General features: G+C 45.0%; 1 protein-coding gene across 1 annotated transcript in view; it reads right to left on the reverse strand.

Annotated features, from left to right (window-relative positions):
* Positions 1-1,407: 1,407 nt before the first annotated feature.
* The window catches only part of LOC311098837 (kin of IRRE-like protein 1), a gene marked incomplete at its 5' end in the record, with an annotated part of 28,444 nt that continues 7,737 nt past the window's right edge, over positions 1,408-22,114 (reverse strand). Inside the window, 9 exons of the mRNA XM_084139405.1 lie at positions 1,408-2,660; positions 3,391-3,465; positions 4,234-4,361; positions 4,763-4,870; positions 5,132-5,348; positions 7,623-7,723; positions 14,658-14,784; positions 16,426-16,553; positions 21,924-22,072. Coding sequence (XP_083995531.1) covers positions 1,878-2,660; positions 3,391-3,465; positions 4,234-4,361; positions 4,763-4,870; positions 5,132-5,348; positions 7,623-7,723; positions 14,658-14,784; positions 16,426-16,553; positions 21,924-22,072 — 1,816 coding nt within the window. The 3' untranslated portion in view covers positions 1,408-1,877. The remainder of the gene's footprint in view (positions 2,661-3,390; positions 3,466-4,233; positions 4,362-4,762; positions 4,871-5,131; positions 5,349-7,622; positions 7,724-14,657; positions 14,785-16,425; positions 16,554-21,923; positions 22,073-22,114) is intronic.

Here is a 22,114-nt window from a genome sequence, read left to right on the forward strand (position 1 = left end):
GGTGAAATGTGGGGTAGATATGTATTGCAATGAGATAGAAAATACAGAAGAGGAGGAAGAAGCATTTGAAGAAGCCTGCTACAGCGCCGTTCTTCCCCTATAGGTTACCCTATATACTGTAAGTGGTATACTGTATAAAAAAACATATTTCATTGTCCATATAGTCCACACATACACCTCTTCTGGACATGGAGGTACCTCACTGTTACCATGGAGAGTGGTACCTCACTGTTACCATGGAGAGTGGTACCTCACTGTGCCATGGAGAGAGGTACCTCACTGTACCATGGAGAGGTACCTCACTGTTACCATGGAGAGTGGTACCGACTGTACCATGGAGAGAGGTACCTCACTGTACCATTGGAGAGGTACCTCACTGTTACCATGGAGAGAGGTACCGACTGTACCATGGAGAGAGGTACCTCACTGTACGTTCTAGGTGTCAAGCACAAGGTCATTCTGTCTCTTTCTTGTCAGATGTCAAATCGCCATATTGGTGTAAAGGCTGTTATACAATGATGCCTTGCCTTTGTCCCAAATGGCACCATATTCCATATATAGTGCACTAGTTTTGACCAGAGCCCTATGAGCCTTAGTCAAAAGTAGTGCACTACATAGGGATTAGGGTGCCATTTGGGATTAGGGTGCCATTTGGGATACAACCCATATTTCACTTTCCTTAACTTCTTGAAGCCCTTTGGCCATGCCGGTTGAGAAGTTTGTGATGGCATCGAGAACAAGCAGGTTAAAAAGAGCTCCACATACGGAGTACAAGCTGTCGCCTTGCCTCAGCACAGCAGGGACGCAACACTGTCTCGTTCAACATGTAAGAGGGTGTGTGTGTGTGTGTGTTTCTCTGTGGATTTAAAGGAGTGTAAAAGGAATGCATAATACGGAGAATAGTTCAGCAGCTGTATCTGTCTACAGTATGTTTATACAAGGTTATACTAAGGTTAAAATAACATTATATACAGAGATGGGGTGAGAGGAAAGAGAGATGGATGGAGAGTCCCATAGAGAAAAGATGGATCTGGACGCTCTCCAGCAGCGTTTAAGTAAATCAAACTCTGTTGAATCCCCTCCTAGTTTAAGGAAAATACTCCCAGCCTCTCTCTCTCTCTCTCTCTCTCTTATCATGTCATATCTCCCCTCTCTCTCTCTCTTATCATGTCATATCTCTCCTCTCTCTCTCTCTCTTATCATGTCATATCTCCCCTCTCTCTCTCTCTCTTATCATGTCATATCTCCCCTCTCTCTCTCTCTCTCTCTCTCTCATCATGTCATATCTCCACTCTCTCTCTCTCTCTCTCTCTTATCATGTCATATCTCCCCTCTCTCTCTCTCTTATCATGTCATATCTCCCCTCTCTCTCTCTCTCTTATCATGTCATATCTCCCCTCTCTCTCTCTCTCTCTCTCTCTCTCTTATCATGTCATATCTCCCCTCTCTCTCTCTCTCTTATCATTTCATATCTCCCCTCTCTCTCTCTCTTATCATGTCATATCTCCCCTCTCTCTCTCTCTCTTATCATGTCATATCTCCCCTCTCTCTCTCTCTCTCTTATCGTGTCATATCTCCCCTCTCTCTCTCTTATCATGTCATATCTCCCCTCTCTCTCTCTCTTGATTGTGGCTTTTTCAGTTCTTGGAGTTGAAGATTGCACACAATAGAACGTTTGAGAGAAACTGGGTCAGATTGTTTGCGTTTGTTTGTGTGTTGTATGCGATAGAGAAAGCATAGAGAGCAGAAGTGTATCTTTCTGTTTCTCTCCAACAAGTGTGTGTGTGTGTGTGTGCGTGTGCGTGTGCGTGTGTGTTTATATGTATGTACACGTGTATGAAAACAAGTATCACTGTGTACTACAGAATACATCTCTCTCACACGTGTGTCTGCATCCTCTGAGTGTGTCTCTGATTGTAGTCAGTACCAGGAGGAGAGTAGTCAGTAGCAGGAGGAGAGTAGTCAGTACCAGGAGGAGAGTAGTCGGTACCAGGAGGAGAGTAGTCGGTACCAGGAGGAGAGTAGTCAGTACCAGGAGGAGAGGTGTAAGAGAAGCAGGTGGCCCCATACTTCCCCAGCACAGTTTCAGAACCCGGACCCGGACATGGGCCTTGGCCTTGGGTTGGTCCTTGCACTGGCCCTGGTCCCACCCCTTGTCCAGTTGGGTACACCTCATAGGCCGGCCCTCCTTCCAGGGGCGGGGCAAAGCCCATCCGATAGGTAGGGTACTGGGCGGGGTAGCCATAGTTGTCATATGTCAGCTGAGTGTTGTTGTCCAATAGGCCGCAGTCTCCGGGGAAGTCGCTGGTCTGTGAGGCAGGGTGGGAGTGGTGGGAGGGGTGGGAAGGGTGGTTGGTGTTGGGCAGGACTTGGCTCTGGCCCGCCCTGGTGAAGGTGTTGAACTGGGGGTAGTTTGTGTGAGACATCCTGGATGGAGCTCGGGGGTCATAGCACCCTGCCCTTGACCCTGGGACTCCCGGGACCCCTCCTGCAGCCACCGCACCGCCAGGACCCCCTGCTGGGCCACTGGAGGTAGCACCTGTAGCTCCCCCTGGAGGGTTGGAGGTCCGGAACTCTCCCTGGTATAGCATGGAGTGGGAGGACGGCCTGGCCTCGTCGTGGGTGGTCGCACGGACGTTATAGTAGCCGTTTGTTGGGTCCTAAGGACAAACATGATGAGGGAATAGTGAGTGATTTTTACATGGGTTTAAATTTGAGGTGTGGCCATGGTTGGGGTAAATTCGAATTAAAGGCAGTGCATTCAGAAAGTGATTGAAATTTAAAATGAAAAAATGTAGTCATTGAAAATAGATTACATTTTTTCAATTATTTAATCAGAATTTCAGTTTACTTCCTGAATTGACTGCCTCCAATTCCAATTCACCCCAACCCTGTGTGGGCATATTTGAGGTGTGAGGTAGTCATGTTCTGTGATATGTTATGTGTTGTATTGTTGTAGGATACAGATGAGGCGATAGTGAGATTTTTACTGCTTATTACATGCAAGAGTGTTCCAATTTGATGTGTTAGCATATTTGAGGTGTGAGGTAGTTAGTGTGAGGTAGTTAGTGCAAGATAGTTAGTGTGAGGTGGTTAATGTAAGGTAGTTAGTATTAGGTAGTTAGTGTGAGGTAGTTCGTGTGAGGTGGTTCGTGTGAGGTAGTTAGTATGTGGCAGCTAGTATGTGGTAGTTAGTGTGAAGTAGTTAGTATGAGGTAGTTAGTCTGAGGTAGTTAGTGAGAGGTAGTTGGTCGGAGGTAGTTAGTGTGAGGTAGTTAGTGTGATATTTGGTGTGATATGTTGTTGTGTATTGTGTTGCATGTACGTATGAGGAGTTTGTTGGTTTGATGTAGGTTGTATGAATTGAGTAGCAGAGAGAGAGTTGCTCACCTTGAGTTCGTACTCCTCGCGGGTATCGAGCTCACTGCGCAAGTCCTGCTTCAGATCCATATCGTCTTTGAATGGCTGAGTGGAGGGAGAGAGGGAGACAGAGGGCAGAAACTAAACCATCAAACAACAAAACACACACACACACACAGAGAGAGAGAGGGAGATAGAGGGAGAGAGAGAAGGAGGGGAAAACAGAATATCAGGTTTTTCATTTGATGAAAATGTTGTTTGACAAATGTTTGGTGAGTACAGTTGAAGATGTAAAAGGACCATGTAAGCACATGAAGGTGAATGCAATCAGTGGTTTGCTCTCAAACAACAATGAAAGGCTTCAGCACCTCATAGCTTCTAGAATAATTTCTGTCTTAAATATGTTGTAATAACACAGTTATAATAGCTGTATTTTAAATTACAACCCATGTGACCAACGGCATTAATCACATCTTATACAGAGCTTTCTCAGTGTAGCCTATTACAGGGTTTTCTCAGTATGAGAGAAGTCTAAGGGTGTCTTAAATAGCACTCAATTCCCTTTATAGTGTACTACTTCTGGTCAAAAGTAGAGAACTATGTGAGGAAAGGGGCCTACTTGGGACACAACCTCAGTCTGTGAAGTCCAAGGCAACAGAGAACAGATGCCCCCCTCATTTTGTTTTACTATGAAGTCTGTTGCTATATTTTAAATGCCCTTTAAAAATGAACTGCGACACTAGAGGAAGTTTCAGGACGGTTCCCTTCAAAAGTGTATAGCTCACGCATTTCGGAGACGAGCACCTTTGTCAAAGCAATTGCACTTTAAATAATGTTTGATCTGACTCATAGAGGTGGGTGTTGGGTACTCACGGAATACATGGCCTTGACCATGCGCGTTGCCGTGGAAACGCTCCCTGACTCCTCCTCCAGACTGTGTGTCTCCTTGTTTACCGTCTCCACCTTGATGTCTGGCTTCCCCAGAGTGACCCCACGACGACCTGGAACCAGAACAAGACAGATGACTCATGAAGAACCTATAGAGTGCTTATGAAGACTTTACGTATGCTATATGAAGCCTTTATAAGCTGTTGTTCATTTAAAGTGGGACAGACATCTGAATAACATATTATTTGGATCTACAGTACAACAAAGTAGAGAGAAAACAAGTCATTCTTCCTCAGTTTTAAACAAGCTGCGGTTACACAGTACATTGTGAATGACTACATGAATGTCAGCCACACACACACACACGTCCCAAATGGCACCCTATCCCCTATACACGTATAGCGCATTACTTTTGACCAGAGCCCTATGGGGGAATAGGGTGCTATTTGGGCCACAACCACAAACATGTTCCATGCAGAGGGAGGGAGTAGTAACTGGTTGGTACAGTACTCACTGCCCTTCCGTTGGCGGTAGAGGAAGAAGGCTAAAGCCAGGAGAAAGATCAGGAGCAGGATGGAGGATCCAACTGTTCCACCAGCTATAATCCCCACTGGTACTATCTCTGTACAGACAGAAGACAGAGAGACAGAGAGACATGGTTATACCAAACCTTTCCCATACTATCGGTACTATCTCTGTCCAGGCAGACTATTACTATACTACTATACTATCTCCCATACTATTCAATACTGAAATCTTCAAACAACATAATGGCCAGTAATCATAAAAGCTTCTCAGAGAAGTATGTGCCCTCTTGAAGAATAAATGGCTATATCATTCATTCATTTTACGAAAACCAATATTGCCCCTTTTTAAGGCACACCTTTCTCCTCCAGGGTGATGATCATGGTCCCGGGTCCGAAGGCGTTCCAGGCGGTGCAGTTGTATGGCGAGTGGAAGTCAGCCTCCATGACGTTGTTGATGGTGAGGGTGGAGAGGACAGCCCCACCCTGGGAGTGAGGCTTACTCTGCTCCACCGTGTACCTCTCCAGCAGAGTCCCCTTCTCCTTCTCCCACACGTTCTCCTTCCACGCCCACACCTGGAGGGAGACACACACACACACACAAACACACGCATGGACATATACATTAGCATACAATTAGGGAGTCGAATGGAGATTAGAAAAAAGTGCAGAGTCGTGGTTGAGTGAGCATTTGTCATATGACTTTACTATCGCAAGCAGGTTCTATTCCCGCGTCTCTTTCCCACTGTTTCTCCCATTCTCATTTCCTTACTGTCTGAAGAAAGTGTCAAAACACAACAACAAAAGATCTTTATACTGTATACAGAGGCGTATACACACACACACAGACACACACACACACACACACACACACACACACACACACAGACACATGCACACACACACACAGACACACACACACACACACACACACTTATGCACACACACACACACACGCACACATACACACAGACACAGACACACACACACACATGCACACTGACACACACGCACACACACACACACACGCACACAGACACACACACACACACACGCACACACACACAGACACACACGCACACACACACACACACACACACACACACACACACACACACACACACAGACACACAGACACACAGACACACAGACACACACACACACACACACAGACACACACACACACCGGGCTGAGGCAGGTGTACAAGAGCAATAAAGAGTCTAGCAGGTTTTTCTACTTTAAATCTGCTGAAGTAGTTATACTATTAAATATGGAGTATGAATACATGAAATATGCAACTGCCCACATGTTGTGCTAATGTACCTTTTAACCAAAACAAATAAAAAGGCAAATCGGAGCTGGAGAAGAGGGAGGAAAAAGATACTAAAGATTTGAACTCATCCTCCCCCCTCCCTTCCATCCTCCCCCCTCCCTCCCTCCCTTCCCTTCCATCCCACCCTCTCCCTCCCTTCCATCCTCTCCCTCCCTCCCTCCCTCCCTCCCTTCCATCCTCTCCCCTCCCCTTACTCCCTTCCATCCTCTCCCCTCCCCTTCCTCCCTTCCATCCTCTCCCCTCCCCTTCCTCCCTTCCATTTTCTCCCCTCCCCTTCCTCCCTTCCATCCTCTCCCCTCCCCTTCCTCCCTTCCATCCTCTCCCCTCCCCTTCCTCCCTTCCATTTTCTCCCCTCCCCTTCCTCCCTTCCATCCTCTCCCCTCCCCTTCCTCCCTTCCATCCTCTCCCCTCCCCTTCCTCCCCTCCCTTCCATCCCCTCCCTCCCTCCCTCCCTACCCCCCCCTTCCTCCCCTCCCTTCCAATCCCCTCCCTCCCTCCCTCCCTCCCCTCCCTTCCAACCCCTCCCCCCCCTCCCTTCCTTTCCTCCATCCCCTCCCTTCCATACCCTCCATCCCCTCCCATCCCTCCCTCCCTCCCTTCCAACCCCTCCTCTCCTCCCCTCCATCCCCTCCCCTCCCTTCCATCCCCTCCCCTCCATCCCCTCCCTTCCATCCACTCCCTTCCATCCCCTCCCTTCCATCCCATACATCCCCTCCCATACATCCCCTCCCCTCCATCCCCTCCCATACATCCCCTCCCCTCCCCTCCCCTCCATCCCCTCCCCTCCATCCCATCCCCTCCCTCCCATCCTCTCCCATCCATCCCCTCCCCTCCATCCCCTCCCTCCCCTCCCTTCCATCCCCTCCCTTCCATCCCCTCCCTTCCATCCCCTCCCTTCCATCCCCTTCCCTTCCATCCCCTCCCATCCATCCCCTTCCATCCCCTCCCTCCCTTCCACCCCCCCTCCCTCCCCCCAGCCCCAGCCCCAGTCTACTTTCTGACACTCACACAACGCCATACTTCATATTTCATAGGTCCTCTGTCTCTGCGTTAAGCTAAAACTATAATGTCGTATCACATTATACGCTCCGAGCGCTCACTGGCTGCATCCCAATAGCACCCTATTAGTGCACTACACTACAGAGCTCTGGTCAAAAGTAGTGCACTATAAAGAGAAAAGGGTGCCATTTGGGATGCAGCCACTACAGGCGGGGTGGATACTTTTTTTTAAACCACAGATTTGTGTCATGTCTCTCTGCTGTTGTAGTGGATAATTGATGCTGAAAGGTACAGAATTTTACTCTACTCTCTCCCCTCCCCTCTCACACTCGATCTGTCAACCCCATGACATCCCCCTCTCACACTATCTGTCAACAGTTCTCATTCATTCACTCTCTCTTGTCTTTGATCTGACTGTACTTACACAGCCTTCCAATTCATAAGCAATTATAAAGGCATATACATTAAAGTTATTATAAAGTGTTACAGATATTTCACAGGAGATCACTTCACTTACAATCTTGTCAGGTGGAGGGGTGCTGGCGATGTAGCACTTGACCTCCCCTTTCTCCCCTCTCACTGCGTATTGGACCGGTTCGCTGGAGATGATGGGAGGGCCTGGGGGGGAGAGACAGGTGGGAAGTCATTTCAGCTATTTACACTCCAGTCTTGAGAACATGTGATAATGAGTGGAATTTGAGTGTTGGAAGTGGTAATTAATGGGACTTGCGAAGCAAACGTCCCACTTTAAATCTTCGTCATGCTTCTATTATTAGTATCTTTCTTTAGCACGGTACTCCTCTTGCAACGTTTAAGCTAGCAACGTCATTCAAACTTTGGATTGAGTTGCTTGTATACAACTGTTTGATATATTTTATACTTTTTAAACTATTAAGCTTTTTGTCCTTCTTTCTGTCCTCCATCCACTTTCATAGGATTTCCTCAGCATTCTAAAGGGCCCATTGTGACATCATCACTCCCAACATTTTATTCTATTCACTGTAAACAATGTAACTTTGACCACTTTCCCAAAAAGTTAGAAGGTATGACATCTCCCTCTGCTTCTCTGCTGAAATCGTAACAAAAATACAGTGGGGAAAAAAAGTATTTAGTCAGCCACCAATTGTGCAAGTTCTCCCACTTAAAAAGATGAGAGGCCTGTAATTTTCATCATAGGTACATGTCAACTATGACAGACAAATTGAGAAAAGAAAATCCAGAAAATCACATTGTAGGATTTTTAATGAATTTATTTGCAAATTATGGTGGAAAATAAGTATTTGGTCACCTACAAACAAGCAAAATTTCTGGCTCTCACAGACCTGTAACTTCTTATTTAAGAGGCTCCTCTGTCCTCCACTCATTACCTGTATTAATGGCACCTGTTTGAAATTGTTATCAGTATAAAAGACACCTGTCCACAACCTCAAACAGTCACACTCCAAACTCCACTATGGCCAAGACCAAAGAGCTGTCAAAGGACACCAGAAACAAAATTGTAGACCTGCACCAGGCTGGGAAGACTGAATCTGCAATAGGTAAGCAGCTTGGTTTGAAGAAATCAACTGTGGGAGCAATTATTAGGAAATGGAAGACATACAAGACCACAGATAATCTCCCTCGATCTGGGGCTCCACGCAAGATCTCACCCCGTGGGGTCAAAATGATCACAAGCAAAAATCCCAGAACCACACGGGGGGACCTAGTGAATGACCTGCAGAGAGCTGGGACCAAAGTAACAAAGCCTACCATCAGTAACACACTACGCCGCCAGGGACTCAAATCCTGCAGTGCCAGACGTGTCCCCCTGCTTAAGCCAGTACATGTCCAGGCCCGTCTGAAGTTTGCTAGAGTGCATTTGGATGATCCAGAAGAGGATTGGGAGAATGTCATATGGTCAGATGAAACCAAAATATAACTTTTTGGTAAAAACTCAACTCATCGTGTTTGGAGGACAAAGAATGCTGAGTTGCATCCAAAGAACACCATACCTACTGTGAAGCATGGGGGTGGAAACAATCATGCTTTGGGGCTGTTTTTCTGCAAAGGGACCAGTACGACTGATCCGTGTAAAGGAAAGAATGAATGGGGCCATGTATCGTGAGATTTTGAGTGAAAACCTCCTTCCATCAGCAAGGGCATTGAAGATGAAACGTGGCTGGGTCTTTCAGCATGACAATAATCCCAAACACACCGCCCGGGCAACGAAGGAGTGGCTTCGTAAGAAGCATTTCAAGGTCCTGGAGTGGCCTAGCCAGTCTCCAGATCTCAACCCCATAGAAAATCTTTGGAGGGAGTTGAAAGTCCGTGTTGCCCAGCGACAGCCCCAAAACATCACTGCTCTAGAGGAGATCTGCATGGAGGAATGGGCCAAAATACCAGCAACAGTGTGTGAAAACCTTGTGAAGACTTACAGAAAACGTTTGACCTGTGTCATTGCCAACAAAGGGTATATAACAAAGTATTGAGAAACTTTTGTTATTGACCAAATACTTATTTTCCACCATAATTTGCAAATAAATTCATAAAAAATCCTACAATGTGATTTTTTTTTTTTTTTTTTTCATTTTGTCTGTCATAGTTGACGTGTACCTATGATGAAAATTACAGGCCTCTCTTGTCTTTTTAAGTGGGAGAACTTGCACAATTGGTGGCTGACTAAATACTTTTTTCCCCCACTGTATCTGATACCAATCTAATTATACAGCTATTTTAGTAACCGCATTAACAATTTTTCCAAACAACTGACATTTTTACAACTTACACAAAAACTTAAGCCGGGTGTGCACTACACAATTTTGTCCCAGAAAAGTTTTTGAGATCGGAGACTAAATCCCCATGTTGTTGCCTACTCGGGTGTGCGGCTGTCACCGACGCTCGTTTAATGTGAGCGGGTCAGAGACGCAATCTGAGGGCTACTGATCCGGTCTTTGAGCAGTTCCAGACAACCTGATATTTTCAAACGTTTGATTTTATCGGCACTAAATCTTCAATGCTCTTGTAGTGTGAGATGTGCAACAACAAGTTTTGAGAACGGTGATCAGCAATAGCCAATGAGAGCTGGCCAGAGAAGAAGCCAGTGAGATGACGACGTTGTTTCCCATCACCCAGGATGTGTAGACTCGAGCAGGAGAGATGTCTACTAATAGTATGCGTTTGTATTTGCCTTTAACCAAAGCCAATGTGTCAAATCGTTACAGCTCTGAAGTTCACAAGCAATGTTATTAAATTCAAAATGTTGGCTAGATATTTCAACTGTATGGCAAGTGTGAATTACTGACGGAAAACGTTTATGAGACTGCTTTGAGCCACAGCTTGTTCTAGCTACGATAACAATCTAAGCACATCATTGTTTTCGTGAGACAGCGTGGTATTGAGAAAATCCTCACGACCAAGTGAATAATCTTGTAGTGTGTGACCTACCGTCTCTGCCAGATCATTTAGTGTGTGACCTACCGTCTGTGCCAGATCATTTAGCGTGTGACCTACCGTCTGTGGCAGATCATTTAATGTGTGACCTACCGTCTGTGCCAGATCATTTAACGTGTGACCTACCGTCTGTGTCAGATCATTTAACGTGTGACCTACCGTCTGTGCCAGATCATTTAGCGTGTGACCTACAGTCTGTGGCAGATCATTTAACGTGTGACCTACCGTCTGTGCCAGATCATTTAGCGTGTGACCTACCGTCTGTGCCAGATCATTTAGCGTGTGACCTACCGTCTGTGGCAGATCATTTAGCGTGTGACCTACCGTCTGTGCCAGATCATTTAGCGTGTGACCTACCGTCTGTGCCAGATCATTTAGCGTGTGACCTACCGTCTGCGCCAGATCATTTAGCGTGTGACCTACCGTCTGTGGCAGATCATTTAACGTGTGACCTACCGTCTGTGCCAGATCATTTAGCGTGTGACCTACCGTCTGTGCCAGATCATTTAGCGTGTGACCTACCGTCTGTGCCAGATCATTTAGCGTGTGACCTACCGTCTGTGGCAGATCATTTAGCGTGTGACCTACCGTCTGTGCCAGATCATTTAGCGTGTGACCTACCGTCTGTGGCAGATCATTTAATGTGTGACCTACCGTCTGTGCCAGATCATTTAGCGTGTGACCTACCGTCTGTGCCAGATAATTTAGTGTGTGACCTACCGTCTGTGCCAGATCATTTAGCGTGTGACCTACCGTCTCTGCCAGATCATTTAGTGTGTGACCTACCGTCTGTGCCAGATCATTTAATGTGTGACCTACCGTCTGTGCCAGATCATTTAACGTGTGACCTACCGTCTGTGTCAGATCATTTAACGTGTGACCTACCGTCTGTGCCAGATCATTTAGCGTGTGACCTACCGTCTGTGGCAGATCATTTAACGTGTGACCTACCGTCTGTGCCAGATCATTTAGCGTGTGACCTACCGTCTGTGCCAGATCATTTAGCGTGTGACCTACCGTCTGTGCCAGATCATTTAGCGTGTGACCTACCGTCTGTGCCAGATCATTTAGCGTGTGACCTACCGTCTGTGGCAGATCATTTAGCGTGTGACCTACCGTCTGTGCCAGATCATTTAGCGTGTGACCTACCGTCTGTGCCAGATCATTTAGCGTGTGACCTACCGTCTGTGCCAGATCATTTAGCGTGTGACCTACCGTCTGTGGCAGATCATTTAACGTGTGACCTACCGTCTGTGCCAGATCATTTAGCGTGTGACCTACCGTCTGTGCCAGATCATTTAGCGTGTGACCTACCGTCTGTGCCAGATCATTTAGCGTGTGACCTACCGTCTGTGGCAGATCATTTAGCGTGTGACCTACTGTCTGTGGCAGATCATTTAGCGTGTGACCTACCGTCTGTGGCAGATCATTTAATGTGTGACCTACCGTCTGTGCCAGATCATTTAGCGTGTGACCTACCGTCTGTGCCAGATCATTTAGTGTGTGACCTACCGTCTGTGCCAGATCATTTAGCGTGTGACCTACCGTCTCTGCCAGATCATTTAGCGTGTGACCTACCGTCTGTGCCAGATCATTTAACGTGTGACCTACCTTCTGTGCCAGATCATTTAACGTGTGACCTACCGTCTGTGCCAGATCATTTAACGTGTGACCTACCGTCTGTGCCAGATCATTTAGTGTGTGCACCACTACGTTTGTAAGACAAAAAACTACAGGAAAGACGGTTGTTTAAATCAAAATCAAATCATACATACAACAGGTGTAGGTAGGACCTTACCATGAAATGCTTCCTTATGAGCCCTTATTTAACCAACAATGCAGAGTAAGAAATATTTTATTATTAATGTGAGCGGCTCAGCAATGTTAGGATTTTGAAAGTCGTGTACAACCGGCAGTAGAGGGTATGACATCTTGGTCTACTTCTCTGCTATTCAAATCTGGAATCAGAACAGAATGATCTGCTACCAATAAAAAATTACAGCTGTTTGTCAGAGTTCAGCGTGACGAAAAGTAGCTTGCAAACGCCAGCTAACAGCTCTCTCATGTCTCGTCATTGAGCTGACAAACGCAGCCATTGCTATGGATACCAATGCATTTCAATGGGGGAAAAAGGGCCATAGAGCAGAATGGTAAAATAATTAAGATTTCTAGACCAATCTGTTCTTTCACCGTTTAAGCTTTCAACTCCAAACCAACATTGAGATGTTCAGACTGACCCTACTTAGATCTTAGATTGCTTGTCTAAAGATTTTCTGATACTATATATAGTTTTTGAACTATTATCATAAAACATTTGCATAAATTAACATCGGTTTGAATGAGAACCATGGAATACAGAGGTAGCTATTCAAAATGGTCATGCTCCTTAGCCAATTAAGCTACAAAACAAACTTTAAAACATTCAGCCTATCCTAACTTCAAATTCCTTAAAATCCGTATTAACTATTTACATTTGCATAAATTAGCGTAAAATAACTATTCAACAGTAACTTTTGAACCGTTCAAGCTAGATACACCAAACCAATTTTTACACGTTCCGGCGATCCTATCCACTGCCACAAAAATACTTTAAAAAGAGTTAAAGCAAGTCCCACAATGTTTATTCATGGTAAACGACAATCTTGTTGTAACATAGCAGTAGTATCAGGGTCTGAATTCATTTAGGGGGGGATTCCGACTCGAGTTAAGCGCACGGAAATGGAATGTAATCCCCTTTTTATGAGCTTTTCTCTCACTTTTCTGACCTTGAACTTAAGCATGAGAATAGCATGCTATACACCAGTTATTCGCTTGGGGTGGAGATCGAATAAAGTCTGAATTGTCCCCTTAGCATCTCAGAGTAGTAGTGCTGATCTAGGATAATTTTTGACAAGGGGGACAATATAATCAATTGACAAGGGGGACCTGATCCTAGATCAGCACTCCTACTCTGAGACCCTTTTTGAATATGGGCCTGTGACGGGGCCGGTCGATGCCCTTCACAGAAAAAGGTTCTTACTAAAAGAATTGGAACCGTTTCTTCCAAACAATGCATATTTATTTTCAATATATAAATACAAAACAAGGCTTCGAAATGGCAAAGAGTTAAAATGGTAAAAACAAGGACTACAAGATTAAGACCAAGAATAAAATAATAATCCTCACTGGTCTGTCCTTACCTCTCTCTTTCCCTGGCACTCTCCCACAAACATTTAGACAGGTGTAGCTCTTTAGCCCAATTAGTGGTAGAGACCTACAATTACCTCTTTAGCCAATACCAATTCAGACAAATACTCAATTACTAGACACTTAACTGTTTCTTGTGAAATGGTGGAATGAGATCTCAACTATGGCATGATACGAAATGGTAATAGAAAACAGCGCCCTATACGTAAATAAACAAATAGCAAAAGTTGGGGGAAATGTTCAGTCTTTAAATGAGGATGTGTTCACATGGTCACATCCTCCCCCCCTTCTTCTAGTGTCAAGCTGCTCTCACACCTGAATGAAACAGGTCACACAGTTCAAACGATTAAAACTCTTGCCATTGTCTTTGATGGTGGCGATGGCATGCAACTCTCCCGAGACTACGTTGCACAAAACAACTACATTGTCCTGCGGTAGACAGCTCCTCACTGCAGACGACGAGCGTCAGCCCCCTGCACCACAGAATAAAACTGTTTCTTACGAATGTTTTGATTTATTTTCAATAAATACTGTATACTAATACAAAAAAGGCTTCAAAATGGCAAAGAGTTAAAATGGTAAAAGCAAGGACTAAAAGATGATCATGAAATGGTAATAGAAACAGCGCCCCCTATACAGAAATAAACAAATAGCAAAACTTTGGGGAAATGTTCAGTCTTTAAATAAATGAGGATGTGTCACATGGCCCAGAAGTAGTAACAGTAGAATGAAAAGGATATCAATGTTATAAGTAACACTATGCTCTGTGTGTGTGTGTGTGTGTGTGTGTGTGTGTGTGTGTGTGTGTGTGTGTGTGTGTGTGTGTGTGTGTGTGTGTGTGTGTGTGTGTGTGTGTGTGTGTGTGTGTGTGTGTGTGTGTGGGTGCGTGCGTGTGTGTGTGCGTGAGTGTACTGTACACGGCTGTACTGTAACTGACCGTTGACTGCAAGAGTGACCTCAGTCTCTCCCACTCCAATCCTGGGGACGATGGCCTTACACACGTACTGACCCGCATCCACCTGGCTCACTGACTTCAGGACCAGCTCCTCGTTGTTACTGAGGACCTGAGAGGAGAACACACATGCACACATGCACGCACGCACGCCACACACACACATGCACACACACACACACACAAGAGGGAGGGAGGTTAGATGGAATCGAGTTGTAAAGGGAGGGAGAGAGATATTTAATTCATAAAACATGTTGATTTCCTCAGCCGCAGGCTCCATTAAAGTTCCTGGAGCTTTTCTTAATTCGTTATAAAGCATTAATAAAATATTTATGGAATAGGTTAGGAGTTCAACATTAGTCGGGTTTAAAACCAACATTTAAACTGGGGGGGGGGGGGGGGGGGTATATTTAGGGTTGGAGAGAGTATGAAGTTCAGGGGGGACATGGTTCAATGCTGAGTAACGGCAATATTGACTTAAAAATATGATGATTACCATTAAATGTAAAGAAAACCGGCATCCAAAATGTGTTCAGGATATGGGCTTCAGGATACGGGTTCCAGGATATGGGGTTTCTGGATATGGGCTTCAGATACGGGCTTCAGGATATGGGCTTCAGGATATGGACTTCAGGATATGGGATTTCAGGATATGGGCTTCAGGATACAGGCTTCAGGATATGGGATTTCAGGATACGGGCTTCAGGATATGGACTTCAGGATATGGGATTTCAGGATACGGGCTTCAGATACGGGCTTCAGGATATGGGCTTCAGGATATGGGCTTCAGGATATGGGATTTCAGGATATGGGCTTCAGGATATGGGCTTCAGGATACGGGCTTCAGGATAGGGGCTTCAGGATAGGGGCTTCAGGATACAGGCTTCAGGATAGGGGATTTCAGGATACGGGCTTCAGGATATGGACTTCAGGATATGGGATTTCAGGATACGGGCTTCAGATACGGGCTTCAGGATATGGGCTTCAGGATATGGGCTTCAGGATATGGGATTTCAGGATATGGGCTTCAGGATATGGGCTTCAGGATACGGGCTTCAGGATAGGGGCTTCAGGATAGGGGCTTCAGGATAGGGGCTTCAGGATACAGGCTTCAGGATATGGGGTTTCAGTGTCCAGGACAGCAGCAGGGTAGGGGTCAATTCCACTTAAATTCCAGTAAATTCAGGAAGTATACTGAAGTTCCAATTTCCAGAAAATTCTCATAGACAAGCGTTGAGGAACATTTTAATTAGAAATTGAATTTCAGTTTACTTCCTGAATTGACTTTATTGAAAATGTTTTTTACCCAAACTGAGAATACAGTGCCTTCGGAAAGCATTCAGACCCCTTGACTTTTTTCACATTTTGTTATGTTACAGCTTTGACATGCACTGTCAACTGAGGGACCTTATATAAGGTGTGTACCTTTCCAAATCATGTTCAATCAAGTTGTAGAAACATCTCAAGGATGGTCAATGGAAACACGATACACCTGAGCTCAATTTCGAGTCTCATAGCAAAGGGTCTGAATACTGTCGTAAATAATGTATTTCTGTTTTTATTTTTAAAACATTTGCAAAAATGTCTACAAACCCATTTTCACTTTCTCATTATGGGGTAATGTGTGTTGATTACTGAGGATTTTTATTTATTTAATCCATTTTAAAATAAGGCTGTAATGTAACAAAATGTGGAGAAAGTCAATGGGTCTGAATACTTTCCGAAGCAGAGGACATAGCTTGTAAGTTCTCACCATGCTAGAGCCCTTCTTGGTCCAGGTGAGTGTAAGAGGAGGGTTCCCGGTCCACTTGCAGTTGAGTTTGGCGTCAGAGTCAATGTCCACCGTAATCGGCGTGGGCGCCCCCTTCAGGATAGGACCATCTGACAGATAGACAGACAGACAGATACAGTAGTTAGACAGGTATATAGACAGACAGATATACACTACCAGTCAAAAGTTTGGACACACCTACTCATTCAAGGGTTTTTCTTTATTTTTACTATTTCTTACATTGTAGAATAATAGTGAAGACATCAAAACTATGAAATAACACATATGGAATCATGTAGTAACCAAAAAAGTGTTAAACAAATCAAATATGTTTTATATTTGAGATTCTTCAAATAGCCACCCTTTGCCTTGATGACAGCTTTGCACACTGTTGGCATTCTCTCAACCACCTTCATGAGGTAGTCACCTGGAATGCATTTCAATTAACAGGTGTGCCTTGTTAAAAGTTAATTTGTGGAATTCTTAATGCGTTTGAGCCAATCAGTTGTGTTGTGACAAGGTAGGGGTGGTATACAGAAGATAGCCCTATTTGGTAAAAGACCAAGTCCATATTATGGCAAGAACAGCTCAAATAAGCAAAGAGAAACGACAGTCCATGATTACTTTAAGACATGAAGGTCATTCAATCTGGAAAATTTCAAGAACTTTGAAAATTTCTTCAAGTGCAGTCAGAAAAATCATCAAGTGCTATGATGAAACTGGCTCTCATGAGGACCGCCACAGGAATGGAAGACCCAGAGTTACCTCTGCTGCAGAGGATAAGTTCATTAGAGTTACCAGCCTCAGAAATTGCAGCCAAAATAAATGCTTCACAGAGTTCAAGTCACAGACACATCTCAACATCAACTGTTCAGAGGGGACTGTGTGAATCAGGCCTTCATGGTCGAATTGCTGCAAAGAAACCACTACTAAAGGACACCAATAAGAAGAAGAGACCTGCTTGGGCCAAGAAACATGAGCAATGGACATTAGAACGGTGGAAATTCGTCCTTTGGTCTGGAGTCCAAATTGGAGACTTTTGGTTCCAACCGCCGTGTCTTCGTTAGACGCGGTGTGGGTAAACGGATGATCTCCGCATGTGTAGTTCCCACCATAAAGCATGGAGGAGGAGGTGTTATGGTGTGGGGGTGCTTTGCAGGTGACACTGTCTGTGATTTATTTAGAATTCAAGGCACACTTATCCAGCATGGCTACCACAGCATTCTGCATTGATACTCCATCCCATCTGGTTTGGGCTTAGTGAGACTATAATTTGTTTTTCAACAGGACAATGACCCAACACACCTCCAGGCTGAGTAAGGGATATTTTACCAAGAAGGAGAGTGATGGAGTGCTGCATCAGATGACCTGGCCTACACAATCCCCACGACCTCAACCCAATTGAGATGGTTTGGGATGAGTCGGACCGCAGAGTGAATGAAAAGCAGCCAACAAGTGCTCAGCATATGTGGGAACTCCTTCAAGACTGTTGGAAAAGTATTCCAGGTGAAGCTGGTTGAGAGAATGCCAAGAGTGTGCAAAGCTATCATCAAGGCAAAGAGTGGCTACTTTGAAGAATCTGAAATATACCATTTATTTTGATTTGTTTAACACTTTTTTGGTTACTACATAATTCCATATGTGTTATTTCATAGTGTTGATGTCTTCACTATTATTATACAATGTCAAAAATAGTAAAAAATAAAGAAAAACACTTGAATGAGTAGGTGTGTCCAAACTTTTGACTGGTACTGTATGTATATAGTAGAGACAGACAGACAGGTATAGTAGACAGACAGACAGACAGACAGACAGACAGACAGACAGACAGACAGACAGACAGACAGACAGACAGACAGGTATATGTATATAGACAGATTGACAGATAGACAGACAGACAGGTATATTAGACAGACAGACAGACAGGTACAGTGGGGAGAACAAGTATTTGATACACTGCCGATTTTGCAGGTTTTCCTACTTACAAAGCATGTAGAGGTCTGTAATTTTTATCATAGGTACACTTCAACTGTGAGAGACGGAATCTAAAACAAAAATCCAGAAAATCACATTGTATGATTTTAAAGTAATTAATTTGCATTTTATTGCATGACATAAGTATTTGATCACCTACCAACCAGTAAGAATTCCAGCTCTCACAGACCTGTTAGTTTTTCTTTAAGAAGCCCTCCTGTTCTCCACTCATTACCTGTATTAACTCCACCTGTTTTGAACTCGTTACCTGTATAAAAGACACCTGTCCACACACTCAATCAAACAGACTCCAACCTCTCCACAATGGCCAAGACCAGAGAGCTGTGTAAGGACATCAGGGATAAAATTGTAGACCTGCACAAGGCTGGGATGGGCTACAGGACAATAGACAAGCAGCTTGGTGAGAAGGCAACAACTGTTGGCGCAATTATTAGAAAATGGAAGAAGTTCAAGATGACGGTCAATCACCCTCGGTCTGGGGCTCCATGCAAGATCTCACCTCGTGGGGCATCAATGATCATGAGGAAGGTGAGGGATCAGCCCAGAACTACACGGCAGGACCTGGTCAATGACCTGAAGAGAGCTGGGACCACAGTCTCAAAGAAAACCATTAGTAACACACTACGCCATCATGGATGATCCAGAGGAGGAATGGGAGAAGGTCATGTGGTCTGATGAGACAAAAATAGAGCTTTTTGGTCTAAACTCCACTCGCCGTGTTTGGAGGAAGAAGAAGGATGAGTACAACTCCAAGAACACCATCCCAACCGTGAAGCATGGAGGTGGAAACATCATTCTTTGGGGATGCTTTTCTGCAAAGGGGACAGGACGACTGCACCGTATTGAGGGGAGGATGGATGGGGCCATGTATCGCGAGATCTTAGCCAACAACCTCCTTCCCTCAGTAAGAGCATTGAAGATGGGTCGTGGCTGGGTCTTCCAGCATGATAACGACCCAAAACACACAGCCAGGGCAACTAAGGAGTGGCCTAGCCAGTCTCCAGACCTGAACCCAATAGAAAATCTTTGGAGGGAGCTGAAAGTCCGTATTGCCCAGCAACAGCCCCGAAACCTGAAGGATCTGTATGGAGGAGTGGGCCAAAATCCCTGCTGCAGTGTATGCAAACCTGGTCAAGACCTACAGGAAACATATGATCTCTGTAATTGCAAACAAAGGTTTCTGTACCAAATATTAAGTTCTGCTTTTCTGATGTATCAAATACTTATGTCATGCAATAAAATGCAAATTAATTACTTAAAAATCATACAATGTGATTTTCTGGATTTTTTAGATTCTGTCTCTCACAGTTGAAGTGTACCTATGATAAAAATTACAGACCTCTACATGCTTTGTAAGTAGGAAAACCTGCAAAATCGGCAGTGTATCAAATACTTGTTCTCCCCACTGTATATGTATATAGACAGACAGACAGATAGACAGACAGAGAGGTATATAGACAGACAGACAGACAGACAGGTATAGTAGACAGACAGACAGATATAGTAGACAGACAGGTATAGTAGACAGACAGACAGGTGTAGTAGACAGACAGACAGACAGACAGACAGACAGACAGACAGACAGACAGACAGACAGACAGACAGACAGACAGACAGACAGACAGACAGACAGACAGACAGACAGGTATAGTAGACAGACAGGTATAGTAGATAGGCAGGTATATTGACAGACAGACAGACAGACAGGTATAGTAGACAGACAGACAGGTATAGTAGATAGGCAGGTATATTGACAGACAGACAGACAGACAGGTATAGTAGACAGACAGACAGGTATAGTAGATAGGCAGGTATATTGACAGACAGACAGACAGACAGGTATAGTAGACAGACAGGTATAGTAGACAGACAGACAGGTATATAGATAGACAGACAGACAGGTATAGTAGACAGACAGGTATAGTAGACAGACAGACAGGTATATAGATAGACAGACAGACAGGTATAGTAGACAGACAGGTATATAGATAGACAGACAGACAGGTATAGTAGACAGACAGGTATAGTAGATAGGCAGACAGACAGGTATAGTAGACAGACAGGTATAGTAGATAGGCAGACAGACAGGTATAGTAGACAGACAGGTATAGTAGACAGGTAGACAGACAGGTATAGTAGATAGGCAGACAGGTATAGTAGACAGACAGACAGACAGGTGTAGTAGACAGACAGGTATAGTAGATAGGCAGACAGACAGGTATAGTAGATAGGCAGACAGGTATAGTAGACAGACAGGTATAGTAGACAGACAGACAGACAGGTGTAGTAGACAGACAGGTATAGTAGATAGGCAGACAGACAGGTATAGTAGACAGACAGGTATAGTAGATAGACAGACAGACAGGTATAGTAGACAGACAGGTATAGTAGATAGGCAGACAGACAGGTATAGTAGACAGACAGGTATAGTAGATAGATCTGCTGATCTGGCCGAGGAGCATAAAGAACATCATAATGCTTGAGCTGACGGTTCCATGGTAAGGGAGAGGATGAGCTGACGGTTCCATGGTAAGGGAGAGGATGAGCTGACGGTTCCATGGTAAGGGAGAGGATGAGCTGACGGTTCCATGGTAAGGGAGAGGATGAGCTGACGGTTCCATGGTAAGGGAGAGGATGAGCTGACGGTTCCATGGTAAGGGAGAGGATTGAGGTAGAATTGAAGTACCAGGCACTGTACAGACAAAGGAATAGAAGGCCTGCCAGTGGAGGTTGGGGCAAGAAGCTTCCCAGGCCAGTCTCTGTGGAGGACACTAAGTATCCTCAGAGTAAAAGGAGCACAGAGGAAGAAGATTGCACAGCTGGGCAGGAGGCAGAGAGAGCATCACATTGGCTGTGGCTGAAGAGGGAGGAGCAGTGGTTAAGCCTCCTGACTCAGATCGGGCCTGATCAAAGCGATCAGCACACCCTTCGGAAGGTGTAGTGAGAATCGCCTAAACACCTAATGAAGAGGGGACCTCACTTGAGGATGAGCCAGGAGCAGCACAACTGCTGTTTGCAGGTAAAAAGATTGATGCAGCACAGTGGAGGCTGCTGAGGGGAGAACGGCTCATAATAATGGCTGGAACAGAGCAAATGGAATGGTATCAAACACCTGGAAACCATATGTTTGATGTATTTGATACCATTCCACCTATTACGCTCCAGCCATTACCACAAGACCGTCCTCCGCAATTAAGGTGCCACCAACCTCATGTGATGCAGTAGTAGGAAGACACAGGAAGACACAGACAGACCGGTATACAGACAGACGAACTGACGGACAGACAGACAGACAGAGTAGACAAGAAAGCAGATAAAAAGACTAATGTGCTATCTCAGTCTCCTGGCTGTTTATCTGGAGGTATGGAACTGGAAATGTCATGTCTGGGTGATGTGTTTGTTGGTCTTCATAGGTAAATGTATGAGCTGTGGAAATGAATTTCCTCTTCGGAGGACAATCAAATCTATCTAATGGTCAGACTCACAGTGTACGTTGACCAGGATGCTGAGGTTGGTGTGACCCACAGCGTTGAAGACTGAGCAGGAAACCGGCTCGGTGTGGAAGGAGTGGTCTGCTGTGGTCACAAGCACGCTCTCTCTCATCCCCTCCAGGAGGACACCACCCTTCGCCCACCTGAGAGAGACACAGGTGTAACAGCCTCGCCAACACATACCG

The sequence above is a fragment of the Coregonus lavaretus genome (assembly GCF_964263955.1).
Source record: "Coregonus lavaretus genome assembly, chromosome: 23".
In the NCBI taxonomy this organism is placed as follows: Eukaryota; Metazoa; Chordata; class Actinopteri; order Salmoniformes; family Salmonidae; genus Coregonus; species Coregonus lavaretus.